Source organism: Hyposmocoma kahamanoa, unplaced genomic scaffold (assembly GCF_003589595.1).
Source record: "Hyposmocoma kahamanoa isolate Upper Pololo Valley unplaced genomic scaffold, ASM358959v1 212, whole genome shotgun sequence".
Lineage (NCBI taxonomy): Eukaryota > Metazoa > Arthropoda > Insecta > Lepidoptera > Cosmopterigidae > Hyposmocoma > Hyposmocoma kahamanoa.
Genome location: NW_020653733.1, coordinates 528431 through 552257, shown reverse-complemented (window position 1 = coordinate 552257; position 23827 = coordinate 528431). Strand labels below are relative to the sequence as shown.

The window sequence follows — 23827 nt, the reverse complement described above, 5'->3', positions numbered from 1 at the left end:
GTGTTTTCCATCCGTTACTCTCATCTCTGGACTGTATTCGCACTTTCCATCAGGCGCGGTGCAGTCATTTTGCCGAGTCACAATAAAAAAAAAAAAAAAAAAAAAAACCACATTATAAAAATTTGTAAGATCCGCTTGTTTGTTCCATAGCTCAGTCGCTGGTATGCAGAAGGTGCTGGTTCGAATCCACCCTGATAAAAGGAATTTTCTTAGTGTTCGATCTTTTTATTAATTGTCCTATTACCTATTATCCAAAACTGTATTAAAGTACCTATTTGTATATATACCATTGCACAAATATTAAATAAGCAAATATAGAGTTTTTGTGGAAAAATATACAGGGTAGAATGTGTTTCTAATAAAAATACTTGACTACAAGGTTACGTAGTCGCTGTAAAAGAGCTGCCAGTGTAATTATGTTATATGTATCCAACTATAGAGGCGAAGCTGAGTGTTTCCCTATATTTGACGTTAACGTCAGTAATTACGTCAGTTAACGTCAGCCAACGTCATTTCATTTCAGATATACACGAATATCCATCCTATTGCGTATTCCCGCAGCTTTTTCAAGAAAATTATTATGAAAAATATTACGAATTGCAAAAATTGAGTTCGTTTCTACTTTTTTAACACGTTAATTAGATAATGGCAATAACATTTCCATTGGAAATTATTATAAAATGCACATTTTATTTATTTTATAATTTTTTTCTTAATTACACAGACTAGCCAAATGTAGTATGCAAATTATTTGTAAGAATGTTTACCTAAAAAGCAGTAGAGCACCTTGTGAAAGAGTTCGTCCAGGGAAGTAATGCTATATATTTTTTTTTTTTTATTATCGTGAGGAAAATGCGTTACGCATTCCCCGCCGCTGGGAGACGGCGGGGATATGTGGGACTCTCTCCTGGGGACTATGTCGATCCCCAAGAGCATACCCACTAAAAACCTCACGATGTTCCTGCGCGCACCTGGCGCCGGAGCCGCGGGGTCCCTTTCAGATGCTACCGCGACTCCGGTGGTGCTGGTCCGCCTTTGGGCAGACCCCTACACCATCGCCCCCTTAATCATGGGGGGCGACCTACACGGAGATGCCCCGGAACATTTGGAGCATCTACCGGCGGCGGAGGCCTGTGCAATGCAGGGGCAGGGTCTCCCAACCCCGCACCCTGCTGGCCTCCGCTGATGGGACGCAGGCGGTCGGCGAAGAGCCGTCGCGTGCGTCCTCTCCGCCGACGCCGAATGGGGTCCGAGAGGGCGCTGTCTTCGCGGACCCGTTCGGCTGTCTCCTTCTGCGACATCACGTCCTCGCAGAAGGAAACCATCGCCTGGCATGACCTCTCGCTTCCCAGCATGGCTCTAACTATGCTGGGCAGTGAGAGGTCTCGTCCCACCACCTCTACGAGATCCCGGCGCTGCTGGCTCCAGGTCGGGCACACCTCCAAGGCTATCTGGCCGATCGGAGTGCCTCCTCCCACCCCGGCTGGACGGCGGTCTTGGCGGCACGCCGAACCCCCACTAGCTCCTCTAGTGTGGGGCGCTCTCCAAGTGCCCTGACTTCCGCACGGCACCTGTAGGTCTGCTCGAGGACGGACGCCTCGAGCTCCCAGGGAACCTAACCTAACCTAACCTTACCAATTTCTGCCGCCAAACAGTTATGTGTGCATTACTGCGTTCCGGTATTGAACGGTAAGAGTGCGAGTGAAATTACAGGCATATGGGACATGTCAGCTTATGTCTCGGGGTGACAGGCTAAGTGACAGTGCCCAGTAGATCTTTGCGATTTAAAGCTCTGAACGGCAAAGCAACTGTTATGGACAGGTGTGCCGCTTCCATCACTCGTTTATCCCGTCACTTCATAGTACAAAACAACACAATAATTCAAAATCCATTATGGAAACGCCTTTATAACCTGTGTATGACAAAGTACACGTTTATCGGTGATCCTTCTGTCGCTAAGTTTACACTCTGTAGCGTAGTTATTTTTTTTTGGTACAAAGTAATGGAATGACTACCCATATCAGTTGCAGTACAGCTCAGAGCTTTAAATCGCAAAGATCTGAAGGGCACTGCAACTGCGCCCGCCACTCTGAGTTATACATTGAAAAGCCCCATGTGCCTGTAATTTCCCCGGAAACACTCACATTACTGCTTGGCGGCATAAATAGGTAAGATGGCAGTACTTTCCTGAACAAACTCTTTCACAAGCAGCTCTACTGCAGCATCTACCAATCAAAATAATCCTTACAACTTAAAATAATTTCACTAGAACTCCTCGCGTAAAATCTATGTAAATCTATAATCACAGTCATTTTGAAAAATGAAGGTGTTTCCTTGACGTACTAATTAACTAGAGCTTTACGAAGCTCCGTGAGCTAGAAATGTCTGTCTCGTTTTTACGAAGATTTTACTTATTATTATGAAAAACTTGACACAATTTTTAATTACACAATTATTCCGTCTTTATTTCAATCTCGTCCGATAACAATTTAAGTTGCGCCCTCACGTTTGCAACTTTTAATTTGTTCGAATTAAAAAACTTTAAATTGTGCCGAATAACGTGACAGAAGTAAAAAAGAACTCGCAATTAATAGGGACTATGAACAATGAACAGATTAATCACGAGTTTGGACCAAGCTGTACTGTAAAATGTGATTTAAAATGCTGCCTCTAAATATCGAGAATGTGTTTTGTTCAGATCGACGCACGCGCACAAGCCGGGCAGCCCGGGCACATTGAACGGCGTGAATGGTAGCGTGCACGGCGAGGCACGCCAAGCGCAATCCAGGAAGACCATTATCCGGATGCTCGGTAAATATACACACCGAACACAACTAACATAACAAGAAATTGAATGAAAAGGGAATTTTAATAATAATAATAATAATAACGCACACACTCAACATAGCCCCGCACTAGGGAAACCCTGTGTCGCGGGTGCCATGGACACACACATAGACAACCACAAATTACACCCAAACTCATGAGAGAAATAAATGTAGGCCATACAAATGTTTCTCCCGGCCCCGGAATCGAACCTGAGACCTCTGCGTGGCAGCTCGGCATGGTAACCGTTCGGCCACGGAGGCAGTTAAATATGTATGTGAATGTATGTGAATGTAATACTCTTCTACAATTTGGGGCTATTCAAGGCTAGTGTGAATAGGCATACTTTTAGGCAAACGCGTCTCATCGTCGGTCACATCGTCGCTTAACATCAGGTGAGATTGTTCTTAAGAATATGTCTATTACACATGAAAAAAAAATTAAAACCATTTTTGCCCCTTAACTACATAATTCCATCCAAATTCTTTCAGCCATTACGACATGATTTAGTAGTCTATGAATTCACATAATAAACAATTCTAATGGGAATAAAATCGTCAATGTTATTAAAACCGCATGTTTAATATAGTTGTTAGTTAGTGAGCGTGAGTTATTTAAACCAGCAGCCGTATGTAAAAGTGGATTTGAATTAACCGTGGAATCTGATCTTATGTTTCTCACGTTGAGATATTGTAACTAAGTTTTTAGTGCTTTGTGTTCAAGGTTTTGGGCAGCTCCAATTGGCTCTGACCGACGTCAGGTGCAGATTATTCTTCATCATTATTTGCTTCTATTGTTTCATATGTCCACTTTAAAATTATTTAACTATTGTCTATGAATGAGGATGAATTAATTCTTATGATTTGTTTTTTCATTAACAACACACCAATGTCTGGTATCAATTTAGGGAATTCCATCTACTGTGAGTACCAGATCAATGCACTATTCTCAAAATACTCTATCAGAAGCAATTGGTCCTACCGGGAATCGAATTCGGGACCTCCTCATTTAGTGCCCACAGTGGAAACTGTTGGGCCACTGAGGTCGCCATTTTGCAATGGTTCTATGCGAAGTACTAAATAGCTATATGGTCCCCATGTTTAACACGAAATTATACACAAATACTTAGTTAGTTACTGTATTTTAAAGCCAAAGGGAAAATTACATTAGGTACGTAGGTATTTGAAATTAAAGTGTAATTATAAATAAAGTGCGCGTGCGTGTCTGCTCGCTGGCGACGGGGCACCGAGCCTCCCTATCCCGCGCCTCCTCATGCCGTGCCCGTTGTTTAACGGCTTGCACACAGAATACCTAATAGTACAATCTTCGCAAATTGATCCCGTTACAAATACTTTTCAGTTCACGTAAATGGTCATTAACTCATCCACATCTTCCACAGCGGCTGTAGTAATCGCTTTCTTCGTGTGCTGGGCGCCGTTTCACTTCCAACGCCTCTTTTACATCTACGGCACGGGCTCGCTGTACTACCACACCATCAACCAGTACCTCTTCAGCGTCGCCGGCCTGCTATACTACGTCTCCGCCACTGTCAATCCTATTCTTTATAATGTCATGAGTCACAGGTAAGGAGTCCGCTCTGTTAAAGTTTCGCTTCACTCGTTTCACTTTTTGCCAAAGCCGGTGCTGAATCACGTCTGCGAATAAATAGTTTTATTGTTTCCAAACAACATCGTGCAAACCCCTATAAATAACGAGTTTTTGATTGATATAATAGAGTAATGCATTGTTAGTACTGTAATTAAAGTTATCATTATCATCTTTAGCCCATTGTACGGAGAATAAAATCTGCAAGGAGATATTTAGGCCATGGTTCACCGCGTTGGCCCAGTGGGGATTGGGATCATTCACAAATGAAAGTAACTTAGATATAAAAGTCACCGACCTCTCACTCAAGAAGCAACCTTTTCTTCCACTAGGTGGCCTAGCGCACACAAACTGTTCTGTGTACGGATGTAATTCGACGTCAATATTATACTCGAAGATAAATTACTCGAGTTACTAAGTAAAGTAGAATTTAAATCACGCCTGTGCTCATGTTTCTCCCAATTTTTATTTGTAAACATTTCATCCGAATACGAATACATTATATGATTAAATTTAATAATTGAAAACTCTTGTATATCTCTTGTATGTCTTGCATATCTGCGTATGAAAGCATGAATAGTACCTACACGGGCGGCAGAGTCGCCGAACTTCAAAAGGCGTTACGCTACTGTAGGATTGGATGGATATGAACGGTGGTAGCTAACAAGAGAAGGTGTGCTCCTTAATCAAGAGGTTGATGGTTCGAATCTCTGTGGCGGCAAAACCCGCTATTCGGAGGAAGCCCGTGTGCAGCATTGTGAGAGCTAGTGGGTTGTATTCCAAATATTCCAAATCTAGGACAAAAGAACGCTACACAAAATACTAATTGCACGTGAATAGACCTATTCCGCAAATAAACCATGTATGTTATTTTATGATTTCAAGTGAGCTTTAAAGAAAAGATGGATGGATTGTGTGAAAGATGACATGGGTAAGAAAGGTGTGAGTATAAAATGACGGATGATAGGGGAGAGTGGAAGAAAAATACATGTTGTGCCGACCCCACCTAGCGTGGGATAAGGACAGGAAGAAGAAGAAGAAGAAGAAGTGAGCTTTAAATTACAAAAAGTCACTGCCGCTGCGCCCGTCACCCTAAGACACAAAGTTGACCCTTCAAAACCGGGGGGCAGTCTTGCTTGATCGCAGTATTGCTTGGCTGCAGAAATAGCTATGATAATATATGAAACAGTACTTCCCTGGACGAACTTTACCTGCTACGAGAATACTAGATATGTTTAATTCACAACATAACATCATCCATAATATCACATCACCTTTCCGGTAAACTTCCATACTTGTTCCACCCTTTCGGCATTATTAAATAACAAACATCCTCTCAGTTTTAAAAGACAATTTAATTCATAATCACATTTACAATACATGTAATAAAGTGGAAAGCCTAGAAAACCCGTCAGAATCTAGAGTTAACAAAAAAGAAGCCTCATTTATTGCTCTCCTCTTCTATTTTCCTACCAATTGTAATATTGGTTAGAGGAGTAAGTATCTTAAATGTGTCACGAGACAGGGATTAAACTGGCAACACCAATAAATTACCCCAAATTAAAGGAATAGTTTGAGAGTTTACCTTCCAGGTTGAGACGTGTCCTCAATACGATTTATAAACCTTCCCCGACACTCAGATTCCTTGCGATCCAGAGTTAAATGATATGAATTTTACACAAGAATTCAATATGACTTTACTGAAAGCAAATTAGGGTCAAACCGTAAGAATTTTGTCCATCAACTGCAGGATTTTTGATTTTTGTGGTTAACAAAGACTTGTACCAAGTACCAAGGCTGAATAACACTATATAGCAATCAACATTCATTCAAAGAATCATTACAGTTCCTTTGTAAGCAAGATTAGTTTTTTAATACGCCTAAATTCAATCAGATAACTTTTGAAATCCTTTACAATTTTAATTCAACAGTAAATAAAGAATCCTTAAATCGGGAATTTTTTGTCTTTTTGTGCATCCATCTGTCTACATTTTAAACCCTTAAGAAAGTAACTAAGAACTACTTTTAAATTTCACAGCATCTATGACAACCCGGCTAACTTTAAATTAAATTTGAAGCTAATTGAACGCATGCCCGGCTTTAAGCTTTCACCTTGAGTTCAATCGTAACTGTTGATTTGTATCTAAAATTATTCACGGTATTAGCATATCAGAGTGTTGTTTTTCGTTCAACTTCTGAAACTTTATACACTATGTTATCGTCGACTTTAGCAAAACAAACTTTTCGTTATATCTACACCTACGAGCATTCAAAGTTATACATGACGTAAATTTATAGCCCGTGATTCCCGATTAAGAAAGACCAAAGAAATCGCTTAAAAAATAAACACATGTGAACATCCAGGAGATAAGCAGCGTCGTCCTATGTTATATTGTACATAAATCCAAAAACCAATCTACCTGTTCAATGTGCTATACCAGAATTTATACGAGAATTCTTGTGTTTAGTACGGTCTAATTAAACCGAATGTTTCCAAAATTCTGTTACCGAATTTCGGTCAGTGTTATCCACACTAGCAGCTGTTGCTTTCAGTTGATTAACTCAAAGTAGGATCAATAATTAGAACGCGATTTGATTATTTGTTCATTCAAACAGCACTTTATTAAACGAGGCAATTTCATTGCACGAATTAACACAGATTTAACTTGGTCTCAAAATAATTTAATTCAAGAATTGAAATGATACTGTATTGTTTAATAATCAATTTAATGACTGAAGTTTTCTCTAAAGAGGCTGGTGCAAGATGATCAGTTACAAAATGATGAAGTAACCGCCAGACGCTTTTGAAAAAATGTATACGTGCAAAAAAAATGTATACGTGCAATTACTGGTAGGACTCCGTTTGAATCCTGTAAACCTATATTTAAAGATCTTGGTTTATTACCCCTGGCTGCCTTATATATTTATGAAGCCAGCATTTTTGTGAAAAATAATTTACATTTGTTTATAAAGAGTATTGACGTGAACCATCGAAAGTATAGAAATCCCAATAGACTAATTTTTTTGACGTACCTAAGGTAGAAAAATGTAATCAAAATTGTTTGTGTATGTGTGTCAGAATTTACAATAGATTACCAAATGATATTAAACACTTGCCCATTACATTATTTAAGACTAAATTATATGAATTGTTAAAGAATAAAGTATATTACAGTATTAGGGAATTTCAACAATAATTTTTATGTAAAAGAATTTAAATTAATTATATATAACTTAATGTAAATGTAATCATGTGACGACCTATTTTTCATTTATTTTGCATGCCTAAATTATCTTCGGGCGAAACATGCTTGAACTTATATGTACATAATATTACTGTGTTATCATGACCACCATGTTTTATGCAAATAAACGATTTGATTGATTGATTGATTGATTGATTTGATATGATTCATCAAGTTGCTACTGGCTACACCTCCTAATATTCAAAATGGCGACCGTCACACATCTTATAACACTTATCATACTTACTTTTATATTTAATCATTTTTATGTAATAGTTAAATTCTGTTAGGCGAAATTAGTTACGTAAACCTGAAAAATATAAAATCACACGAATTTTTGTCATGTCTTATTTTTCGTTTCCTGAATCATTAAATAATTTTTTAACCGATTTCAAAAAACGGGGGAGGTTTTCTTGTATGTATGTTACGCGACAACGAGACTACCGCATTTGTGAACCGATTTCGATGTTTCTTTTTTTGTTGGGAAGAGGCTATCTCGGTTGTAGTTCCGTTTAAATAAAAAAAAATACTCCACCTCTAAGGGTGGCAGACCACGGAATGAATCCGGTTTCACGCATTTTCCAGTAATCGATTTCAATAAAACTTGATAAATAGATATAATTCCACACACTTTTAAGGTCGGTTTTTTTAGTAGTTTGTACTGATTTGTATTAGAGATAGACCAACATATTTATACAGACAAATTAAACTTGAAATCGTCATATTTCATGAATGAACCAATCTAAAATAGTTTTTCAGGCATTTCTAATTTAAAAACTTTCCTGCGAAAGTTAAAAACTCGATGCGAGTTCCCACTTCGCCTCGGGTCTCTCGAATCCTGAATCATTCGATTCACATCGGCATGTTGTTTTTGATATCGATTTCAGCAAATTACCATTGAGCTCTCGAATTAATAGCTATGAATAAATTACTTCAGTAGACGTGCCACTTGATCCGTCTACATGTTACTCAGTAAATGTTATATATACACGAAGTAAGTTGTTCCTATTGGTACACTTCTATACGTGATGAGTGTTATATACACTGAGGTCCGTATCAACAAATTGATGGATTTATTAGTTGAGTATGAAATGCAAGATGCGCTACTTATGTCAACCAATTGAGTGCACGTTACAATCGTAACGCTTAAATAATTATCATTTAAGAGTTGTGCAACCTTCCGCGCATTATATATGGCAATTAAGACCGTCACCGAACCTATTGAAGCAGAATTGCGTTAAGTCGGCCAGAAAAAACTTTATTTCCATAAGAGCCAGAAAAACGTTGTGAGTTTCAAATCGGTCCTTGGGATAGCGTGTCGATCCCGCAACGAATCAAGAAATCTACTACAACTTTACGATAAAAGTAATGTCAAAATTGGATACGAACGAGACGATGCAAATCCTAATCAATCGACATGTATTTACATGGTCTAAGTCACTTGAGATAGTGTCATTCAAGAAGCCGATGATTATAGTCTTTTAATACAAGAAAATTTGTGACGCATCTTAAGATCTGAGTTTCCATCCTGTCTTATACGCAGGCTTGAAGCTCATTTTCAGTTACCACAGATGTCTAAAATTTTATATTTATATATTATGCGAGATTCTAGTCAACCGAACACGTTCTTTGGCACTTTTCCAAGAGGTATTGATGGTTTATAATAAATTTAGCGATTTGGCGAGTGATTGAGTAATCCGTTAACTTGTGAATGACAATTGTTGAATATCAATCTAACCTCTTGAAATATCAGTATATTTAACCTTCACTGTAATCCAAAATTTAAAGCAGTTAATTGAGTGAAACTTTATAGAACATTGGTATAAAGACAATTAATGTAATCCTTAATGAGTTTCAGTGAATAATCTGCACGTTAAACCCGTTATTAAATCAGGACAATAATTCAGGCTAAATCCAATTCATTTCTACGATAAGTCTTATTAAGGTTCCACAAGGGAATTTCGTAAACCATTCTCATTTGTTAATCTACCTAGCTACGGTTTGAAAACAAATTGCCAATAACATATGCGGAAAACGCAACTAATTTAAATGTTACGAGTGTCCACTATTCTAAATACATCATCCCACTGCTGGCTGGGTAGTAAACCAACATAATTTCTTCACAGGTACAGGATCGCCTTTAGAGAGACGTTATGCTGCAGCAGAATTCGAACGAAGAAAAGCAAATATCGCGAGCACTCCAGCATCAGAGAAACCATGGTCAATCATACGTCAGAAGGTACTCATCTCGTCAGGGTCCGTTCCAGGAATCGATTAGACCATAGAGTCTTTCGCCGCTGCAGCTACGGAGAATCCATGACGCTGTGCAGTCAAAAATGGAGGGACGAATATGCCAGTTACACAGAAAAGAAACGTAAAGGTAACCTTCGTTGCGAACGAAGTAATTCAAATAATAATGAAAATCAGGTTATGATTAATGATAAGGATTTTAACAAAGTTGACACTGACATGGATAGTGATGATAATAACATAAATATCAATATAAATATACATTTACATAAGTGAGATTTTTTTGTAAAGAAATTATAAAGACTTGTGGTTGTTCTCTTAGTGGATTTGATAATTGTATTTAGGTAAAATTTGGCTACTTATATAAAGGGTGTCTAACGTTTTAAATACATTTTGTACTGGATCACCGAAACCTTTCGCGATTATGGAGAGGGAGCGCAGGATATAGGCCTTTCGTTGTAATATGTTCACCCGTAGGTTCGCACGTTGTTATGGGGAAGTCAGTAGCAGTAGAGCCAGTTGTGAAAGAGTTCGTCCAGGGAAGTACTGCCACCTTACCTATTTCTACCGCCAAGCAGTAACGTCAGCATTACTGTGTTCCGGTTTTGAAGGGTAAGGATTCTGGTGAAATTACAGGCACATGGGGCTTGTCGGACGTGGCAGTGTGCTTCAGATCTTTGCAATTTAAAGAATGGCTCTGCAACTGTTATGCAACGTGTAGCTTACAATCAGACGACTTGTTCGTCCCGTCACTTGATTTAACAAAACAAATGAGCAGCCTGTGGACAAGTTACCCTATGCATCCAATTCAATAATAGTTTAGGATGCTGTTGGGACTGCCACGCTTTTGCAGTACATCCGGTATGTTCGCGAAGGCGGTTGCTGACAACTTCAGTGCTATAATACACAAGATAACTGTTTCCCTGACGTGCCGCGTGAGTGACAATCCTAACAGCCTCATATGGTTGGTCTCTTAGAATAATAACGCATAGAAACCTAGTCCGCACACGCTAAGTGAGGCAAATTGAAGCGCGCCCAATGGGCCTACACGAGCGGGCGGGCCTTCAATGCTCAAGGTCAACTTGCACCGCGAACAGCTCAAGAATTTTAGGTAAAAATGACGAAATGCAAGCATAAAATAGATACTAACATCACATTCCACAAGGAAGTAACGCGTTTCAACTTGTATTTTTATATAAATATTCACTAAAACCGAAAATTAACCTACTACTAAAACTAGCCTACATGAATTTGATTTTTGCCTCGCTTGTGACAGTTCATTTGATATAAAACTATCATTCTATGCGTTATTATTCTAAGGTTGGTCTGGAAGTACCTTGCCTGTAATACATTTAAACATTGGAACTTCACACACATGGATTCCTGGCTTCCTGGAGGCTTGGTGTAAAAACGTTATGTATTTTTTTTCTTCTTCTTATGACAACCTTTTTACTAACATAGGCTAGATGTTTTTTGTAACTAAAACGATGTAAAATTTTTGATTTCATTTCATTTCATTTGATTGATAAATGCAAATTTATAGGACTATGTTTAAGAAACAAACTTTATGTAAAATATCGTGATAATAAAATTTATAAGCAACTGATGCCTTGTCACTTGCTATTTTCATTTCAAGCTTAAGAATTCAGATTCTTTATATATATGTACATATATAAGTTACATTAGTTTTATTTCAACAAGTTAAGATTAAGTACGTGTAATTGACTATGATAATATAAATAAATAAATAATAAAATTAAATTATTTCTTTACCTGCATGACTTAGTCCCATAGAGAAAAATAGTTATTTTTGATACAAGTGCGGAAAGTTAGTCATTATTCACGAGTCTCGAGGCTTCTTGGCCCGAGCCAGAGGCGAGGGTCAAGACGCAAGACAAGTGAAAATGACAAATCCGCACGTGTATCAAACGACGTTTTTTAATACATTTGCGAAAAAACTACATTGAAAGTAAAATAAAACAGTATTTAAAAAAACTCATTTTCTGCTAGTAAATTAAAATAATGAAATACAACCACTGCAACCATTATTTAAAAGTCTATGGGTATCTAGTTCTAACGTGCTGTTTTTGTTTATTTTCTGTAATATCGGTCTGTAACCACTTTTCTTATTATGAAGTCCTGGTACTTTTGTTTAAACTTCTTTAGGACGGGGCACGGTAGTGAGATACAATTTATCTGTAATACATAGAACAAAATATATACATAAAAATCTCGCCTGTCACTTATTCAGGGGTAGGCAGAGACTGTGGACCTCCACTCGATACGTTCATTATATAGTATTTGTAAATAAATATAAGTTTTAATGACGAATGACTTACGTCACAAAGCACATAAATATGAAATAAATATACAATCTCTTTAGTTCTATGTTTAAGACTTAAAACAACAGTAAATTAAAAAAAAACTGGAAAAGTAAAAAGCACTAGTGCGAGAAATCCAACTTTCCGCACGATTTGTAGTGCGAAAAATACCACGTTTTGAGCAACTGTATTAAAAAATTTATTTAAAATGTAAAATTAGTCTTATTTTTATTTATTTATTAGGTTCATCAACGGTTGTTACATCAAATAACATGTTCAATTTGCATTGTCATGAGTGTTATGCCAAGACGGTCAACTAGTGACAGTTGAAACACAACTTGCGTTGAGCTGGTTAGTCTTTTGGTCTTCATATTATTTAACTGCTGTGAAATCGAATACAAATACAAAAGAAACAATATAGGTAAGAAACATGGAAATCAATAATAATACATATAGATAAGATATACCCGTGCCAATTATTGCTCTACGGAGACCGGTTAGCGAGTCCGAGGACATATCCCCTGTGGCACTGTGCTCAATATGTAATCTAGACAGACGGCAGACAGGTGAGTAGGTGGCGACATAATCATACGACGACGGTATCTATGCGGAATTGTAAAGTAAGTCTTATTTCTAAACAAACAACTAAAATAAAAGCAAAAGTCCATCATCATCATAATCAAAATCATCCACTATGATTTTGTGCTAGCCTCACCCTTCTATATCCCACGATTTTGATGATGGTGTCTCTCGTGACCCATCTCGCTTCGGGAAATGTCACGTTTGTGTCCACCACCATTCGGTTATCGCTTTCCTTCATCTATCATGTATGTGTCGACATGACTTCCCTTTTCCATCATCGAGAGACTAGACGTAGGCTGGGGTTCGACCACTATGTTGTAGATATTCTAAGGAATCGCACAAACCGTTTCGCTTCCACATGTATACGATAAACGGCTAGAGAGTAAATTCCCAGCCAGCGAACTTTTTCCGAGAATACTATAACTTGGATCGTTTCAAGGCGAGAGTGAATAGGCATCATTTACGTGTGCGGCTACATCGTGGATCTCATCATTACTTTTCATCAGGTGAGATAGAGATAGAAAATGTCTCGCAATATATCCTCAGCTCAGCTCCGTTTTGGCTTTGTTATCAGTATAGTCTTGGACCTTAGTTCGTCTTCGGATAGCAACTATACGCCAATATTGTAAATAACAAACACTACGTAACAAATTTTCTTAATGGTTCTGTTTAATTGGGCAGCAAGTGTGAAGAAAAGAGTAGCCTATTATACCGCAGGACCTGTGCTTTTGTGGCTGTCATAGTGCCATTTACGTAGCTGCTCATTTACATACTTACATAGTAGGTATTTTCAGAATAATAATAATAATAATAACGCACACACTCAACATAGCCCCGCACTAGGGAAACCCTGTGTAGCGGGTGCCATGGATATTTCTCCCGGCCTGGGAATCGAACCCAGGACCTCTGCATGGCAGTACGGCATGGTAACCGTTCGGCCACAGAGGCAGAATCTCGAAAAAACTACACATTTATAGGTTCTTTGTCATCAATTTGTAGAATTTTGGTACGTGTTTATTAGACAATAAGGTGGAATATAATATGCAGGTAAGCTTAAATACTAGAAAGTAAAACTAGGTTTAAATTATATGACTAAAATTGGGTCCCCGCGGCAAGGTGCTCAAGATGCTGGCAGCGTTCCCCCCTTGTATGGCTATGCTAACCTAACCTAAACTATGGCCTGTGGATTTGCCAGATAGTTTTATTAATTTTTTGGATAAAATTTTGTACAGATGAAGGGGACCGGAACCCCACAACCCCACGGGCCAAGGGTTGTGACTACAAAGGCTGTTAATAGGTAGTCCGTCCGTCCGTCCGGGCGTTGAAATATACTACTGATTTAAAATATAACATTCCCTTTTTCTCTTTATACAGGGTGAAAACTTGAGACGGGGCAGCAAGGCCAGCTACCTTAATCGTTGTAGTTACAGGAAAACGGTTCTAGAAGACTATCCATGAATTTTGAAGATATTTTGATTGGCATTCACAGATTTTGAACAAATGGTACAGTCAGCAAGATAAAAGGCAATTTTTACAAAACTTTTTTATGCCATTCGATCCGGTCTCTGGTAAGGATCAATACTCTCTATGGAACCAACTGAGGTAAGAGTACTCTAAATGTCAGAAATCGAAAATAACTTTTTACCACACATTTTGTAGGGACCTATTTAGTAATCAGTTATTCTAGGAAGTTAAGGAAACTAACAATAAGGAATCTAACATATTGACAACGTATTATGTATTTCAAAATAAAAACAATAACGAAAAGCAAAATAACATAAAAAGTCTATGATAGTAAGGGCTCGAATTGATTGCCGCCTTGGCGGATGCATCGATTCGCTCTCTTCCGCAAAGAGCAAGTAGCGGCTGAAATTCTACTCAGATGCATTCTATTGAAAATTGCTGCAAGTGCGTCATTCAATTCTAAAACATTGTTGTATTTTTATAAATTTAATTTTTTACATAGCCCCACAGAAAAAATCAAGGGGCGTCAGATCAGGACTGCGCGGTGGCCATTACATGACCATGTGTTCCAATTAATTTGTTTCCACACTTGAGAACATTTTGATTAAAAATCGTCTTAAAAGTGACAATTCTCTATTAGAAAAACAAAACAAAGCTGTTCCAAATTTTAAAAAGTAGTGATATGATTATAATTTGATTTTACTTATGTCTAATTTGTAAAGTAGTGGTCAGTTCCGTTTCTAACAAAAACTTTTCATTTAAAATGTGTGGCAAAAGATTTTTGCGATTTCTGCCATTTCGAGTACTCTTACCTCTGTTGGTCCCATAGAGCCTATTGATCGTTACCAGAGACCGGATCGAATGGCATAAAAAAAGTTTTGTAAAAATTGCCTTTTATCTTGCTGACTGTACCATTTTCTCAAAATCTGTGAATGTCAAACAAAATATCTTCAAAACTCATGGAGACTATTCTAGAACTGTTTTCCTGTAACTACAACGATTAAGGTAGCTGGCCTTGCTGCCCCGTCTCAAATTTACACTCTGTATAAAGAGAGACCTCAAAATTTGCACAATTCTTTAATGGTACGCAAATTTCGACTTTCGTTGTCCTGACAACAAAAACAAACTTTTTGCAGGGAAATTAAGTTTATAATGTTTTGACCCAGAAACAAAAAATGTGTTACATGGTGTAATCAGACATCACGTGAATACCATCACGCCTATAGAAATGTTCTACTTAAACCATAAATCTCTTTGATATCGATCGATGATTGAATCGAAAATCATCATGTGCTAGGTACGTTATGAAACGAGGGTTATGTTACGTAATGGCACGAATATGAAATAACCACTATAACCACTGAAACTTCAATCATTCTGTGCGAAGCCTTTGACAATTTTCAGTGTAATATCTGGGCATATCGATTCAGTAGGGTGACAAAAATTTGAAAAAACTTTCTTACAGTTTTGCGTTTCTTGTAACTGGAAAAGAAACTAGTTTTTTCGGATCTAAAATCGCGTTTGTTTGTTCTTGATTTCAATTATAAAAACCTAACTATTCTCACAGTCGAGGTCTTCAAAGTTGAAATTACAGACACTTGGGACTTGTTAACTCATGTCCCAGAGTGACAGGCGCAGTTGCAGTGCCACTCAGATCTTTGTGATTTCAAGCTCTGAGTAGCACTACAACTATTATAGTTAGGCGAATCCCTTGCCATCAGGCAATTATAAAAAAAATAGTTACCCAATTCCGTATCGTTACCCAATTCCGTCTATTACGCCGCTTTTTTTTTAAAAAAAACAGCATACAATAGTAATTCCAGAATATGTTATCGAAATTCCAAATTGGTTACCCACAGCTCCTTTAGTTTACAACACTAGTAGTTCAAAGTTAACTATTTCAACTGTTTACTAGATAAAAATGAACGATAAATTTAAGTATATTTTTATATATTTATATAGGGCTCGTAACAAAATTAGGTATGTAATTATGTTTTTTGTGTTCTTCTCAAATCAAATCGGTAAATGAGATACTGTTTTTTTTTTACATGCAATAGGAATGAAGTTATTTTAATGTTTCATTAATTTACATATAAGGAATATAATTATAATAACAATAATTCTAAGTATTAATTTAAAAAGTTGCTAATTGCTACTACACACGAGAACTGTCAAGAGCTCGGCTCAAATGGTGGCGAACGAAGGAATGTAGTTATTTTTCGGGGAGAATTTATACTGTTTTAGTGTGTATCTGCAGTTTTATTTAATCAGAAAAGTTTTCAGAACATTCAACCATAATATAATAATTAATTAGACAAGTATGGCATTAATACTTACCCTTCGCTCGGAGCGTACGGTTGTCACATTATTAATTTAGTTGTACCTAGAGGTCGTAAACATAATTTGAAAAATATAAGGTGTTCGTTATATTGTATTGAAATAACCTTCGTTAAATTCAATAGGTGCTTACGTATTGATATTTTTATACTCGTATCGGGGATTGGTATCTCGATTATGGGTGAATGATTATGAAATACATACGTAATTCTGAACAATTCACCACGATAGATACAGCTACTATTTAATGTCAACGCGAATGCACCGCGAGACTATGTGAATGTGTGCGTCCGTACGCGATGCGCTCATTATGACGCGAAGTTACGTTTTTATGGAGTTACACTACTTGTTTTATTATATTACGATATAATTATGTTACGCTTTCCATAATCACATCATGTGAAGATAGGGTTCTGTTAAACAGCAGGCTGTCACAAACTTGTCAAAAATCTGGTAATGAACTGTGCAAAAACACACATCACAAACATCCTATCAATATTAAATTTAACTACAAAAACATAAATTTCGAAATAGTAAATAATTTTACTTTGCTTGGCTTAAATATAAATTCTAATATTAATTAGAAATCACATTTGTTGAATAAAAATTCGATTCAAAATATCAACATTTCATTATGATCTTTTTTTTTATTGGATGTACAAAACAGTTTACATTCAGTGAAACATGTTGAGATACAATTTATAGTCTTAATCTAGAATATAGATCGAATACTTGTACATACAGCGTAAAAAAGGAAAAAGTGAGACAAAGTGGAAAAGTGAGATTACAACTTAAAACTAATGCAACTAAAGACTAACATAGATATTAATTTGTCCGTGCTAATAAGAACACGAATTGAAATATTTGAAGAGATTGGTATAAAGTCGACAAAAATTGTTGTCGAAAACATCAATGTGACCTCCAGATTCTAATATGAATAAATCATTGTACGTTCGGCACATTCTAGTCACGGGGTTATAAAAGGATGTATTATTTCGATAAACATTTAACAGAACGGTTTTAGAACGACGAAGATTTGGTTTAATGTTAAAGTTAATGTGAGATAGCAGAGTAGGAGAAACAAGGCTACTGTGTACGAGCCCATGCAAGACTACAATATCCTGTATTTTACGTTGGGTCCGTAGTGAGCAAATTTTGAACTTGGCCAACCTCTCTTGGTAAGTAGCGAAAATGCGACCCAGACCCGATCGGAATGCGACAATTTTAAGAGACTTGTTCTGTACTTGTTCTATGGGGTTGGGGTGCATTTCATAATAAGAGGACCATATAACACAGCCGTACTCAAGTAAACCTCTTATGAGACTGTTGAAGAGGTTGATAAAAGTGGAGGGTCTTTTAAAGTTTTTAGTAGCTCTTACGATAAAACCTAAGGTTTTATATGACTTGAATACGATGTAATCATAATGATCTCTAAAGGTGAGTTTTCCATCCAAGTATATGCCCAGGTCCAGATCCAGGTCCAGGTCCCTGGCTACAGATTTGCGTTGAAGCGTTTTGCCGCCGATTGCATAGTTAAAGAATACTTTTTGACGTTTGTTAGTGAAGCTCATCACAAAGCATTTGTCAACGTGAAGGTGCATAGAATTATGTTTGCACCAATCTGCTATTGAAATGGCATCTGTCTTTAACGGTTGTGAACACCTTAAGGTCGTCAGCGTATAGTAGACATGGGCATTTCAGCCTATGGATCAGGTCATTAATGAAAACATTAAAAAACAATGGTCCTAGGTGAGAACCTTGGGGTATGCCAGATTTGATTGGCTTGGGAGCCGACTTAAAACCCTTTACAACTTTACGAAATAAGACGAACTTCAGACACATGCACCATCGCTTTTCACATTACAATAAAAACTACATTACCGACACGCTATGATGGCTGAAGGTCACTCAGCGGGCAATGGAGCGAGCGATGCTCGGTATTTCCCTACGTGATAGAATCAGAAATGAGGAAATCCGTAGGAGAACTAAGGTAACCGACATAGCTCTAAGAATTGCTCAGTTGAAGCGGGGCACATAGCAAGGAGAACCGATGGCCGTTGGGGCGGAAAGGTTCTCCAATGGCGACCGCGCATCGGACGACGCTCAGTGGGTAGGCCCTCCAACAGGTGGACCGACGATCTGGTAAAGGGCGCGGGAAGCCGATGGATGCGGGCAGCGCAGGACCGATAGTCGTGGAGATCGTTGGGCGAGGCCTATGCTCAGCAGTGGACGTCATATTTTTGACTCAAATTTCCACGAGGTAGAAGTTGTGCTGGACAGCGATCTTATAAATGACGATCGTATTCAATTTCATTTTTTTAAATTTCGAATTTCGAAAAACAAATGCCGAGTTGTGTCGTAAAATTACACACTCATAAATTTGACTGCACGTCACTATTGACAACAACGTACAGCAATTAGCTCCTTCAACGTAGTCGTGAATTAATACGAAACTAGATGATGCGATGATGATGATGATGATGAGCGGACAAACGTCAAAACGGCCGTCATAGCGTGCCGGTACTATAATAAGAACAATTTGCAATATAAAACAAACCGACACATGCAAGCCTCATTTTCAGAAACACAATCACCTTATCATGCATTTTTATTTTCAAAACTTGTAAATTTGTACATAAACACTCAGAGTTCTACACTAAACGTTCAGACCTTCCTACTCACCACAATTCAAGGTGCCCAAACAAGATAATACTTCCCCGCTCCCGTCTCTAAATGCACGCAGATGGCCCATTTGTCATATCCGTTAACATATTATATAACAAATTGCCAGGCGAAGTTCAAAACATAAAGAAAGATAATAAATTTATATCAGAGCTGAAACAAATTCTTTTGTCGAAATGCTACTACACTATAGATGAATACTTAAGTCATAAATATATAACGAATTAATATATAATAAAAAATAAAATCATTACATATTTTATATTTTTATATTTTTATATTTTATTTTTTATTACTTTTTTATATTATTTGATATTTTAAATTAGATTTTAGTTATTTTGACTACAGGATTACTATCATTAATTTATAGAATTTTTACAACTTAAATAATTTTTTCTCTTTGGAAAATAAATACATCAGCGTGGCGTCCTCCTCTCTATTAAAATTGCGGTGCCCAACAGGTACCGCAATTGGTTCTCGTAGCTACCTATAAGTTTTCATGTTTGTGTTTTTACATTGTGGAATGCAATAAAATTACTGATTACCTTTACTTTACAATACGCCGAGGTTATTTAAACATTGCAAACAATGTTAGTACAGGCACTACATGGGTACTAAATAAACACAACGTACCCCATCGGGGTAGCAAATAGTTAATTAGTTCTTTCTAACAACTACCAACATAGACTTATAATAGTACTTAAAATAGACACATAATTCACAGAATGTTAGAAGGAATGAAGTGTAATGTTACATTATGGAAGAATTAAACAGTTCACTAGCTCTCATAGGAGAGTCCATCATGAAGTCTCTCACACTGTAGTAGCTCCTATTTATGAAGAGAGACTTTAATTTTGTTTTCAATATGTTGTCATTTTCTTCTTTCTTAAGTGAGTGGTATTTTGTTATAAATTAATACACATCTACAAACATTTTCTACAACTTCATAATGCCCCCATAATTATACAATATCCCCATTATCATTTTGTTAAACCATAGAGCTAGCTCGTCGCCGATAGGCCCGACTTTAAATTGTTCACATTACAGTTTGAAATGCCTAGACACACCATGATATTGCCACTTCTTTTCTTCTATTCGATTCTACCCGCGACATAATGTAATCCGACGTACGTTTGTCGCGCATCTAGTAAGCCCCAACAAGAGCATCCAATCTAAGTTATAAAAGAGCCATCGATGGAACAAATGGGAAGACAGAATTTTATAAAGCAAGTATACAAACTGTTTTCGAACGAAATTCGCTTCCACTTACTCTTTGAAATACTAAAGTGGGTAAAAGTAAGGTAAGGATTTTATACGAATGTTAAGACTTTTGTATTCCATTTATAAGGTACACAGATAAGAATAAACTTTTTACAATTGTTTGTACGCATGTATCATAAATAGGACGGTTGCTCCATAACAAAACCTAGTAAGTGCTTTAGACAAAATTTTACAGGAGAGCCCAAAAACACAAATCGAGGTCGTCCTTAAACTCTAGCCTGAAATAGTAATAGAATTAGATAGGGAACTAATCAAGTAATATATTGGTGTGAAAGAGTTCTTCCAGGATAGTACTGTCATCTTACCTATTTCTGCCGCCAACCAGTAAAGTCAGCACCACTGTGATCAGAATTTGAAGGGTAAGGCTGCTGGTAAAATTATAGGCATATGGGACTTGTTAACTTAAGTCTCAGGGTGACGGGCGCAGTGGTAGTGACCCTCAGATCTTTGCGATTTAAAGCTCTGAGGACACTGCAACTGTTATGGACAGGCGTGTGGCTTACCATCAGGTGCACGACTTGTTCGTCCCGTCATTAGGTATTATATAAAAAAAATCCAGAATCTAAACACAATATAAGCATTTTCTAGGTATTTAGTTTAGTTATTGCATTAGAAAATACGGAATAAAATTTTATTTTACTTGACTAATTAAATTAATAAAACGACTAATGTTTTCAGTATTAGTAAAGTTCCACTATCCACTAATCGCCAATTCAAATAGCTAATAAGGCACTTTAAATACTTTAAAACCTAACAAGTGTCAAATACTTGCTACGTTTTGTATTGGTTAAAGTGACTTAAAAGACCTTTGGCTGGTCACGAACCAGACTAGGTGTGCCTAACTAGGTTTTGTAATTGAATTTAAATTGTAGAATTCTGAGGCGGCTGTCACCACCATACTTACTACATAATCTCAGTACATAGTACTAAAAAAACCGACCTCAAAAGTACTTGGCATTACGTCTATTTGCTATTAATAAATTCGCCACTATACAGGACTTGACACTGGAGACTATAAAAAATCGGTTCTCACTACTCAAAGAATATTGAGAGAAAAACGCCTTGAATTGGAGAAATAGCAAATCAACCATTAAAATAATTAATCCTTAAGAAAATTTAGGCGCTATTTATAAAAATGAATCCTCATGCGTGAACAGCCCCCTTAGAGGTGGATGAGTTCCTTCAAAATGAAATGGGACCACTATGGAAGTACCCCCTTTCCAACAAAAAAGAATCATGAAAATCGGTTCACAAATACCGGAGTTATCGCGTAACATACATACAAAAAAAAACAAAAAACACATACAATCGAATTGAGAACCTCCTCCTTTTTCGAAGACGGTTAAGAAGTAAAAAAAATTTAAAAAAAATTGTACCTTACTAGGTTTTGCTCTGGAGCTGCCGAATAGGTTTAACATAAAGACCCGACTATATTGCAGACAGCGACGGAATGAGCATGGCTGTGCCGTGTTCGTTGGCTTGTCATAAATGGTAATTTATATGTCAAGTGTAAAGGAACGAGTACCGTGGACCGTATTTCTGTTAAGAACGATCTTTGAAGGCGTAGGTACGCAATCAACAGATCATTTATGTAAGTATTTTTTTCCAATTTAATGCTATGTGCATTCTTAAACAACGGGAGTAGTGATTAAAGATATAATATTGGGAGAACTTGGAACTACATTATAATTTAGAACTACATGCCAGATGGTGCGTTGAAACGGCGCGTGGCAACAGAACGCGTGCGCGTCGGACAAGAGGCCAGGAAACGAAGCGGCGGCGGCGGCGGCGGCGACGGCGGCGGGCGGTTGGTGCGTTGAATTCATAGCGTTGCGGCGATGCAACGCACCAGAAGCGCCCGTGTAGCATCGCTCTTATCGTATTAACATAATACAATACAACAAATAGTTGAACTCTGTACAAAAAAGCAGTAAGTGCGGCTGTTTCTATGAAATTAGTCATTAGCTCAAATTATTTATTATGAAAGTTTATTTTAGGCACGTTAGAAACAAAGAATTTTATATAGTTTCAAATAGAAAGAACCTGTTTTTACTACAGTCGTTCTTCAATCTCCACAATTTATATTAAGTTACATTGTACAATAATGCCATGTCCGTGTAGCCAGAATAAAAAATCAGTGTTCGTCTCGAAAGTCTCGATTTTCCCTAGATTGAATACTTTAGAATGAGTCTAGGAAATGCTACAAAATCGTCGAGACTCACGAAATTTACGACTCGGATACTCCTGGGAAAAAAGCTCTGGTGTACAGATGCCTACATACTGTGTGATGAACTCACACACAAGGACACAACGCCATTCATTGCAGAATTGCAGCGCTCGATCAGCGAATATTATTTACGTGTGCGCTACGTTTCCATAATACAAAAATATTGAGCGAATGGAGAAACGTTCTCTGAAGTTTTTGAAAAGGAGCATTAGAACGATGTCGAATTATAATAACCATATCTATTTATAAGAGTTATATATTGCGACCGTCACCCTGAGGCATAAGTTGACAAGTCCCATGCGCCTGAAATTTCACCAGCAGCCCCTCCCTTCGCAACCGGAACGGAGTAATGCTCACCAGTGGCGAGGCGTCCATATAATTCGATTCCCACTGGCTAAAATTTTCCACATAAAAATCGTACATTCCAAATTTCAAATGTAAAGTCCTTGATAATACGACGTATTGTACCCTTCCCGGTGGATCTTAACCAATGACAGCACGAATAAGCCGCCATCGTCCCGGTATTTATTTCATTCATGAAATCAATTCGCTCACATCAAAATACACGGACGCATTTGCAAAAAAACATAGCGGAATACGACCTAATAATGGCGGCCCACAACCCGAAGATTATCGGGTTATCATCGAATAGCGTTCACGTTAATTTAAATCTTATTTCCACAAAGATACGATTTATTTTTAAACACCGATGACTTTGGCGATAATCGCCAACTTACAGGAAAAAAACTTAAAGTTAATTCCTGTAAGTTGCCAGCTATGATATTAATACAACTAAACTAGAAATATGATTTTATCTGTGCTTTGATCTATGTCGTGAGTTCTATGAGTGTTTAATAATAATTAGCGGTCTAAATTTACTTTCCGCCATTTTTCGCTATGGCTGCCATACAAACTTTTTTGGCGATAGATAAAAATGTCTTCTAATTCGACTTAAAATGGCTTGGCTTCAATCGTAATTTGGGGTCAAAATTTTGTTTCCGCCGTTT

The 23827-nt window shown here is 37.4% G+C and overlaps 1 protein-coding gene across 1 annotated transcript in view; it reads left to right on the top strand.

The window, feature by feature from the left end:
- LOC113227649 (neuropeptides capa receptor) overlaps window positions 1–22413 on the top strand; it is a 133465-nt gene extending 111052 nt beyond the window's left edge. Inside the window, exons 5-8 of the mRNA XM_026460612.1 lie at window positions 2699–2811; window positions 4226–4409; window positions 9803–9932; window positions 22288–22413. Of these exons, the coding sequence (XP_026316397.1) occupies window positions 2699–2811; window positions 4226–4409; window positions 9803–9932; window positions 22288–22413 (553 nt within the window). The remainder of the gene's footprint in view (window positions 1–2698; window positions 2812–4225; window positions 4410–9802; window positions 9933–22287) is intronic.
- The last annotated feature ends 1414 nt before the right edge of the window (window positions 22414–23827 follow it).